Source organism: Heptranchias perlo, chromosome 9, assembly GCF_035084215.1.
Source record: "Heptranchias perlo isolate sHepPer1 chromosome 9, sHepPer1.hap1, whole genome shotgun sequence".
In the NCBI taxonomy this organism is placed as follows: domain Eukaryota; kingdom Metazoa; phylum Chordata; class Chondrichthyes; order Hexanchiformes; family Hexanchidae; genus Heptranchias; species Heptranchias perlo.
In genome coordinates, this window is record NC_090333.1 from 67,714,877 (window position 1) to 67,725,080 (window position 10,204).

The window sequence follows — 10,204 nt, forward strand, 5'->3', positions numbered from 1 at the left end:
GACTCTACTCTACTCAAAAATTATACATTCCAATACGCTATTCACCAATACATGCACTTATCCTGCTTCTCTTAGTGCAGGCTTCTTTATTTTTGAGCTATTCAGCTTGTAACAATGCGGCTTTTTACTACAAGGAAAGTTATATTTCTTTTGGCTTTTGTAGCTTGACATGACCAGCTTTTCCAGAAAGAATGCACTTTTCCGCATTTGCAAAGTACTGTCCTGTGATTTGCAGAAACAATTTTGAAGGGTTTATTTTTGCTGCACTTTTTTTCATCTCCATTTGCTGGGAAACCTGGTTACTATTGAGTCACAAAAATGTTGCTTAATTTGCGCTGTAATACAAGCTGAATTTCTCCAGGACACAGGATTGTGGTGGTGAGTAGCCTATCAGAAGCTTCTCAGTTTTTAAATAGAGTAGAGTTCCCTTTTAACTACTTAATCTTAGAATATGTACCATTTAAAGCTATTGTTACTTCTGCCAATGTACTTAACATTAACTTTAACTTGAACAACGTGTTTCCGTATAGGCGAGGCAGGGTCTTACTCAGCCATCCAACCTCTACACAGGACAGGTTCAACAGCCTGGCCAAAGTAACTACTACAGCACAGCTCAGTCACCTAATGCTGCTCTTCAACAGGTAAAAAGCTTCAAGTGCCTTTTATTTGTGACTAAAGTATCAATATTTTAAAAGGAGGCTATGTTTAAAATTAATTTTAAGAAAATTGAGTGCAGCCTCTCTGATCTCTAATGCACCCGCTATATATCCTGGTAATCAACTGTTGACTAGTTCTTCCTTCATTTTTCTAGTAATTTATTTGCTTCTCAGCTCAGGGCCCTGTGCATCCCCTTAGCTGAGAGGACTGGTTGGAGACCATCTCCCAGGTCTTTGCCAGTCATGCTCTATAGTTGACTGTGAGGAGATGCACAAGTGGAGCCACAGAGCTGATCCTCTGAATTTTCATCCTTACTTTTGAGAAGTGCCTGAGCTAAAGGAATTTTGCTAATGTCACTGTTCAAGTGAAGCAGTAAATTGATGTAATGATCTTTGGGACTGTCAAAGAAAACCTATTGTTTCCAGTGTTAACTATTTTCATTTTTCCCCAGGTGACTGTACCTCTTCCAGGTTCACAGCTTTCCATACCCAACTTTGGATCCGCAGGACAGCCCTTGATTGCTTTACCCCAATCCCTGCAACCTCTACAGCACACTCCAGCACAGGTCCAGCCTCAGAACTTGAGTAGGCCAACACAGATCAACCAACCCTTTAGGGGCCTAATTGCAACAGGGGCTCAGGCTGGCATGATTTCTGCAGCAGGCAAGGTAGAGATATGAAAGGAGTTGATCAGCAAATTAATTGAAATTGTATGTTTTTTAAAGTTTGTCAAATTTGATCTAGGAGAATGTGCTTAATTAGTAATTGTCTAAGAATTGTGTTTACATTAATTTTAGAAAGCATTTTTGTAAAGAATATTAGGCTCACAATAATTGTGGTTAGAATATGTGGGGTAAAAGTGTGAAATATTTGCTTATTTCAGATGACTGAGATGGATCTGAAGCCTTATGGAAGTAGTGTAGATGTAAAACCAGGTACACCACCAATCAGTGTACGAAGTATTACACCAACCTCAAGTCCATTCAGGTAAATTCTGGACAATCGAAAGATAATGGTGATGACGTGATGTCAGGTTCCCCATGTACACTGACAACGCAGCTCTACCTCACCACCATGTCTCTCAACCCCTCCACTGCCTCTGTGTTGTCAGACTGCTTGTCCCACACTCAATCCTGGATGAGCTGTAATTTCCTCCAATTAAACATTGGGAAGTCTCGAGCATTGTCTTTAGCCCCGGCACAAACTCCGTTCCCACGCTACTGATTCCATCTCCCTCCCTAGCCACTGTCTCAGGCTGAACCAGACCGCACATATCCTCGGAATCCTATTTGATCCTGAGCTGAGCTTCCGACGCCATATCCTCTCGATTACACAGACCGCCTACTTCCACCTCCGTAACTTTGCCCGTCACTGCCCCGCCTCAGCTCATCTGCTGCTGAAACCCTCGTCCTATGCTTTTGTTACCTCCGGAATTGACTCTTCCAATGCTCTCCTGGCCGGCCTCCCATCTTCCAACCTCCTTAAACTTGATCTCATCTAAAACTCTGCTGCCTGTATTCTAGCCCGCACCAAGTCTGACCTACATTGGCTCCCAACCCACGAATGCTTCAATTTTAAAATTATCATCCTTGTTTTCAAATCCCTCCGTGGCCTCGCCCCTCCCTACCTCTTTAACCACCTGTAGCCATACAACCCTCCAAGAACTCTGTGCTCCTCCAATTCTGGACTCTTGCGCATCCCCCACTTCCTTCGTTCCACTATTGACTGCCATGCCTTCAGCCACCTAGGCCATAAACTGTGGCATTCTCTCCCTAAGCTTCTCTGTGTCTCCGCCTCTCTCTTTTCTCCTTTAAGACTCTCCTTAACTCTTTAACCATGCCTTTAGTCACCTGACTTAATATCTCCTTGGCTTGATATCAATTTTTGTTTTAGTACACTCCTGTGAAGTGTTTTGCTATGTTAAAGGTGCTATATAAATGGGAGTTGTTGTGTTGCTGGCACTCGATGAGAACAGTGATAGACTTGGATGTGGTATCCCTGATGGTCGATTTGCCTGCTGTTACTGTTGAGTCCAGTTGCTTAGCATGCCAGAGAGTCACTGTCATCTATGCAACTTTACCTCACAGAAATTAGTTCCCTGGGATGTATTACACATGGTACATTTTAATATGTCAGAAATCTGGTAGACAAGTGGGCATTGGTCTGCATTGTAGCTATTTGATTTTCAAAAAGCAGTACTGTGTAAGGGACTGTTCTTAATCACCTGTTAAATTACGTCACTATGTAGTGCCTCATTTCATCATGTAACTGCAGACAAATACAGATGTGTTTTGTTAATTTGCGGTATATTTTGTGATTGATTTTTTTAGAGCTAGCTCTACAAGTCCAAACAGCCAATCTAGCAAGATAAACAATATGGTCTATCAGAAACAGTTTTCCTCCGCAGCAGGAGTTCGGATAGCGCAGCCATTCCCAGCACAATTCCCACCACAGGTATGTATTTAAAGCACAGACCAAAGATCCTTTGGCTGTTAACCTTTTGTAGCATTTTCCTGTTGGCTTACACGTTTTCAGATTACAGCAACGCTTAGCATTTTTGAAGTACATGTAAAAGTAGTTTTTAACTTTTTATACATCATGACCTTTGTTTCATAGTGTTTCTGTAAGAATGTGTGTCTTTTTTTCCTCTCCCCCCCCCCCCCCCCCCCCCCCACCCAATGAGAAAACAGTTTGTTAAAGTCAAATTTCTAATTACTGAAATTAACAATCAAGATTAACCCTTAAAAACTGCCAGCAGGTCCACAAAATGACTGCCTGTCTGGGATAGAGATATTTAACTGTTTCAGCTCGCACCCTATGATGCCGAAACATAATTCTGCTTGCTTATTCTTATTTCCCTCTTCTTCTATGAGCTATTTTACTTTATCTTTAATTTTACTATTTTTCTACCTAATCCATGTTGTGTATCGCTTTCTCTTAAAAGCTAAAACTCTTAAACTTGTTTCTTTCTTCTGGGAGCAAATTGTGCATTCATTCACTGAAAAGCTGCTTCACAAGTCCAAACACTACAGATTGCCATTGTCACATTGTAAACACAACCTATAATGTCTGGTGCATAAATATACATTAAACAGGGAGGACAAGTATATGAGAAGGCAGTCCTCAAAAGAATAGCATACCCAGATGAATAAACTAATTTGCAGCACTCTTAAGAGTGAACACTGTTCCTTCCATTTCTGTTTTTTGAACTGTCTCCTGAAACATTAAAACCACCCCCAATACAATGTGATCGTTTAAGTTTCTCATATTTATGAAGTTACATTTAGTGGTTCTGCTGAGTAGTTTCGGGAGGTAAGTGATAGCACTGTAATCAAACAGCTGTGATTGGTTGATACCACCCAAAATCAGAAAAATATGTTGTATACCTAAATTGTGAGACGTCTCCAATGTTCACAGGAATGTGCATTCATTATCCACCTGCTGGGTTACCTTAGCAAAACGTTTTATGCTTCTTTCACACAAAACTTTTCCACTGAAAGTTCTGCCACCTATTATGAGATTGGAGACCTAGTGTATATTTATATTCAGACTGTCAAATCATCAGATTAGCTACTAGGTTAACCAATTAGAAATCTACTTTTGACTCCCACTTCTTTCCTGACTCAAGCTGGAATATGGGCCTCACCAGCTTTCTGGCATTTTGCCAACGTGGCCATTCTTCATGTGTGAGCCTGAACGGTAAATGTTGGCAGGTTATTTGACTGAGGGGAGCATCCCAATTCTGAAGCCAGTTCCATATTCATTTGACATCCACAGACTGACTCTTACTGTAAAGTCTATGGGCGATGTTCAGGAGCAAAGGCCCTAGCTGATTCGCCGCCTCTGCTCCTGCTTTTTCCCAGTTAGGGAACATAGACCATTACAGCATCCCTAGCGCTATCATACTCATTCTTTCGATCCTAAATAAAATTCATCTGATATGAGAATCCAGTTTTGTCTTCTGCTTCAGTATTTTATGTAGCTTTCCACTTGTGTTAAAATGGTACTGCTGATTATAATGCAGTGCAAGTGTAACAGGAATTACATTCCATTCTAATTATTTTCACCAGATGCTTTCCCAACCTAACCTGGTCCCTCCATTGGTAAGACCTCATGGAAATACTTTTTCAGCTCCTGTTCAGAGACCTCCAATGCCCCTGGCAAATCAGATGCAACCTCAAATGACCACAGGTATCATCTGCCATACACGTCCTCCGCATACACCAAGGGTTCCTTCAGGACCTACGCAGGGGATCCGTGGAAACCAGGCCCAAGCTGCAATGAAGGCTGAACAGGATTTGAAGGTTAGCATTACTGGCAGTTTTGTGAAAATTATACCTATTCATCAGAAACCTTGACACCAAATGAAACTCTGGTTTTAACCAGGACATAAAATATGGACAGTTGAGATCCTGCATAAAAATCTGTATACATTATTGTTTTTATAGTGGCCTATTTCTTTGTATTTATTGAACTGTAACAAATTATTGGAAAGTCACTTAATTATTTTTCTGTAATTGTTAATTTTTAGAAAGATCAGCACTAAGTTATATCGTAATGGACCTTTTTTCTGCCACAATTCTTAAATGTCTGGCTTTCCACTTATAAAGGGTGTGTGAATTATCATTGACACTACGAATATTAGCTTTGTATGTTGCAAGGTGGTTAATTTTTTGTGCCAATAATATTTCATTATGATGTCCATATGTTAATTTTCCAATTCAGAAATGGTTGTGTTGAAACCTACAAAATAAAAATAGGATGTGATATAAATTCATTAGTTTCAGCCTGCCTTCTAGTTCACTTGTAAGTAGAGACCTGAATAGAACTCCACCCATCAATCCACCAGATATTAACACTTGAAAACTTATAAACATATATCACAAATTTGTAGCAACTTTAATGAACATGTTGGAAATCCATTGTGAATTTCTCAAGTATTTGAATTATCACAGCAATGTTAGTTTCTTGTGAATTTGTATTTCTGCATATGTAAGTGCGTAGGTTTAATCATTCTGAAATTTATACATTGGTTTTTGTACACCACAGATGGTAGTATCAGAAAAACTTACTCCAAAGGAACTATTTTTATATCTCTGTGGCCAGTTATCACCCTGGTGCTACCTTTTGATTGGTTTCCAATGCACCTTGAGAGAGATAATGCGAATTTTGTGAACGTTTCCCAGCTCTTTACCACATTGCTAGATTTGTTTTTAGTATGTGCCTCCATTTCTTGTCCAAAAGAAGCATCAAAGCTTTTTTTTCCCCCTTTTTGTTTAAGGCTAAGCAGCGTGCTGAGGTACTTCAGTCCACACACAAGTTCTTCTCCGACCAGCAGCAGCAGCAGCAAATCAAACAGCCAGTGAGCAAAGCTCACAAAAATGACGGCAATGGGAGTAAACCTACTGAGAGTGGAACAGGCGTGTCGAACACGAGAGATGAGAAGGTGGAAGAAAAACCCAACTCAAACCAGGCTGCAGTGTCAAAACCTGTTCGAACTGGACCAATCAAACCTCAGGCAGTTAAAACAGAAGAAACAAAATCCTAAATTGCTCATAGAACAGAGTAGGTGTCGTAAGCATCCATGGGGTGTAAAGGGGGCTCTTCTCTGTGAGATGAGAGCAGCAAAATAGAGCTCAAAACGTGAAATTTCTTTTATAACAAAGAAGTGAGATGTGAAGTAGTTAAGTGAAAGCTGAACTGTCTTGAGATATGCAGAATCAGATGGATCATTATTTTGAGCAACAGTAAAGCCCAGATGTGTAAACTAATTCTATGATGAAAATTTAGTGTTGACTTTTGAATCTTGAAGATTTGAAAAGGCAATGTCTGACTTGTGTGGCATTTCTTTTTCTTGAGATAATCACTGAAATTAGGTTAAAATGGCCAGGCCGGTGAATGGAGGCTGACTAGTTTTATACTTTTTAAGGCAATGATTTAATAATCCACTTGTTAAAAAGTATCATTTAAAATTTTTCATAAGCTTAATTACAGTAAAGACTGCAAAGTGACTCGTTCTATGAATAACAAAGAGTTAAGCTCCCTTTTCTGAGCCTATTAATTTCCTATTGTGTTTATGCAAACACCATTTTAATCACAAGTCTAATATTGCCTTTTTTGATTATATGCTAGTATTATAGTTGTAGGATGTACTGTATTATACTATGTGAATGTAAGATATCTTGTCTATCTGCTTATGATCAATCATTAATTAGTGACTGTGCTAGCAACACAGCAGTTTTTACAGAAATCTTACCCAGGTTTGACAAAAAATAAGATTCTGATGAAGGTACAAAACAATAGAGGATTGCTGTTATTGATATTCAGAAACCTTGGCACAAAGCGTGAGCTAAAAGATTGATTTATTGATGTGTATATTTTTGTCACATGGCTGTGGTGGCACTGGGAAAGCTACACTGCTGAAAAGACTGCTTACCATCAGTCATGTGATTTGACAGTCCGTTTTATTTGCTTTCTTTGAAAACTCAGCTGTGATGTCTGATTTTGAGATTTGTATTCCACCTGTACTGTGTATTTGTTTGGCATTGTACAGAAGTTAACAGCCATATTGGTATAGAAATATTATACTTTAATTTTTTCATTTGTACAGGGTTAACGCACTGTATTAAATATGTATGATCTTATTTACAATTAATTTGGTTTGGTTACATAACTAATAAAAATATGCTCTGAAATTTTTTCAGATTCTTGTACCTTGTGTTTCAATATTAACTATTTGCATTTACCTCCATCCACTTTGAATAATAGGCTAATTTTCATAATGTTACCAAGTGCTGTGTGTAGTGTACTTTGCATTATCAAAATACTTATAGTGAGTTTCCTAGAAGTAAAGGGAATTGGGGGTTACGGGGAGCGGGCAGGAAATTGGACATGAATTTAGATTTGAGGTTAGGATCAGATCAGCCATGATCTTATTGAATGGCGGAGCAGGCTCGAGGGGCCGATTGGCCTACTCCTCCTATTTCTTATGAGTGGAGAAGCACTGACTGGAATTTGAGCTATGGATCTGCATTAGATAAAAAGCTTACCTGCTTATTCCAACATGTTAGTCTGGATGCTTCAGCCTTTAGTATATGGCTACCATTCAACAAGAGTGATATAGAAGTACTGTAGTTTCGTTTTTGTTAGTTAACTTATTGTATTTACCCAAATATGCAAATATGTTGGTTTAAAATGAGGGAAAATGTTAATTACTTTTAAATACACCAACATTATTACTATTTGTTTAACTGCACTATACAGGTAAGAACTGTTTGTATTATGTAGATGAAGGTGGAACAGTACGTATATTGGGCTAAGAGACTAAGATTTGCCACTACATTAACACGTTACACTTGTAAAGGAACAATACCGTGTGCACACAACTGTCTTTTGATTTTAAAAAATCAATTCTCCTTTCTGTGATGGAGTAGGGCGGGTGGTAGCAAATCGGCAGCCTGATTGAGGTGAATGGCGGTAGGGATTGAGAGAGATGTGGGGTGGGCTGTCGATTCGCTATTGCCCGTTTTGCACTGTGGCACAAAGTCAAGGTCTACCCCCTCCCGGCTCGAAGAGGAAAGCAAGGTGATGTTGATTTTTCAATATAACAGCTTGTCTGCTTTCAGTGCACTCTCTCTTTATTTTCCTCTTCCAAGATGTATGTCTGGCACAGCTGTGTGTTTTCTATCGTGTGGAGTCAGGGGACAAGTAGCAGAATGGATAGCAAGCTAGCTACGAAACAGAGTAGAGGCTAAAGGTAGTTACTCAGACTGGCAAAAGGTGGGAAGTGTGGTCCACAAGGATCGGTGCTGGGACCACTGTTTACCATTTACATTAATCGGATGTACAATTTCAAAATCTGCGGACGACGTCAAATTGGGGGGTATAGTTAATACTGAAGAGGACTGAGACAAAATGAAGGAACACATTAATAAACTTGCAGAATGGGCGTGTAATTGGCAAATCAATTTCAATACAGATAAGTGTGAGGTATTACATTTTGGTAGGAAGAATAAGGAGGCCATGTACTCCTTGGAAAATAAGAGTCAAAATGGGGTGGAGGAGCAGAGGTATCTGGAGGTACAGATACACAAATCACTAAAAGTAACGACACAGGGTTAATAAGGCCATTTATATAAAAAAAAAACAAGCACTGGGTTCATTACTAGAGAGACAGAATTGAAAATCAGGGAAGTTATGTTAAACTTGAATAGAACTTTGGTTAGTCTAAGCTTGGAGTACTATGAACAGTTCTGATCTCCATATTATAAAAAGGATATAGAGCCACTGGAGAAGGTGCAAAAAAGATTTACTAGATTGATACTAGAATTGAGAGGTTATATCTATCAGGAAAGATTGAACAGGCTGGGGTTTTTTATCTAGAAAAGAGAAGACTGAGTGGTGACCTTATAGAGGTCTTTAAGATTATGAAAGGGTTTGATAGGGTAGATGTAGAGAAGATGTTTACACCTGTGGGGGAGACCAGAACTAGGGGCCATAAATATAAGATAGTCACTAATAAATTCAATAGGGAATTCAGGAGAAACTACCCAGAGTGTGGTTAGAATGTGGAACTTGCTACCACAAGGAGTAGTTGAGGCAACGAGCATAGATACATTTAAGGGGAGGCTGGATAAACATGTGGATGAAAGGAATAGAGGATATGTTGATTGTGGTTAGATGAAAAAGGGTGGGAGGAGGCTCGTGTGGAGTATAAACACCAGCATGGACCTGTTGGACCGAATGGCCTGTTTCTGTGCTGTACGTTCTATGTAATTCAGCAACTTCTACAAACTAATAGAATAAATCCAGATTACAATAATGAGAAACACGAGTGATGCCTTTTTAAGACACTTTAAGCATCAAAGAAATCAATCCTATAACCCTGCATGTTTCCTACGTTGCAAGAGTGACTAAATTTCAAAAGTACTTTATAGACTATAAAGCGCTTTGGGGCGTCCTGAAATTGTGAAAGGTGCTATATAAATACAATTTATTTCTTGCTATCTCTCTCCTCCAGCATGTTGCATTTTCTAGAAGCAAAGGAATACTTACCAAAGTGCAACATTCGATGCAGTCAAACCATTTTGAACAATGTTAACAGTTCGCTGTATAATGTGAAACTTCAGGGCCAAAGTGACAGTTAATTAGCTGTTTGGGCTCGTGTATTGCGAGATGGTGATTTCTATTTGAAGAACCTGTTATTTTCCTTTTTCCAACACTTGTCTCATGTTCGCAGCCAAAAAAAGTGGTTTCCATAAGCAGATCTAGTCTCCTATGAAGAAAAACTTACACCCTCATACTTGGTAACCGAATTAACGGTTACCTTTTATTATGTTGTTGGCTGTTGAATTCTTATACATAGATGAGCATCTATCCTATAGCTGATCTCCCTTCCCCACTCCCCTCCTAATTTGATAATTTCCCTACAGTAACCTGCCTGAGCTTGGGAAATTCACTGGGGTAGGGGAAATGACATTTGGAAATATTGCTGTTCTATTGATATTAGTTACATTTGTATAGAAAAGGAACATACATAAAAATCCATA

General features: G+C 39.2%; 1 protein-coding gene across 6 annotated transcripts in view; it reads left to right on the plus strand.

Annotated features, from left to right (window-relative positions):
* prrc2c (proline-rich coiled-coil 2C) overlaps positions 1-7,359 on the plus strand; it is an 86,159-nt gene extending 78,800 nt beyond the window's left edge. For all 6 annotated transcript variants that reach the window (XM_067990694.1, XM_067990700.1, XM_067990699.1 and 3 more), the window contains 6 exons: positions 531-641; positions 1,109-1,324; positions 1,540-1,643; positions 2,987-3,110; positions 4,727-4,960; positions 5,938-7,359. In XM_067990694.1, the coding sequence (XP_067846795.1) occupies positions 531-641; positions 1,109-1,324; positions 1,540-1,643; positions 2,987-3,110; positions 4,727-4,960; positions 5,938-6,204 (1,056 nt within the window). In that variant the 3' untranslated portion in view covers positions 6,205-7,359. The remainder of the gene's footprint in view (positions 1-530; positions 642-1,108; positions 1,325-1,539; positions 1,644-2,986; positions 3,111-4,726; positions 4,961-5,937) is intronic.
* Positions 7,360-10,204: the final 2,845 nt, after the last annotated feature.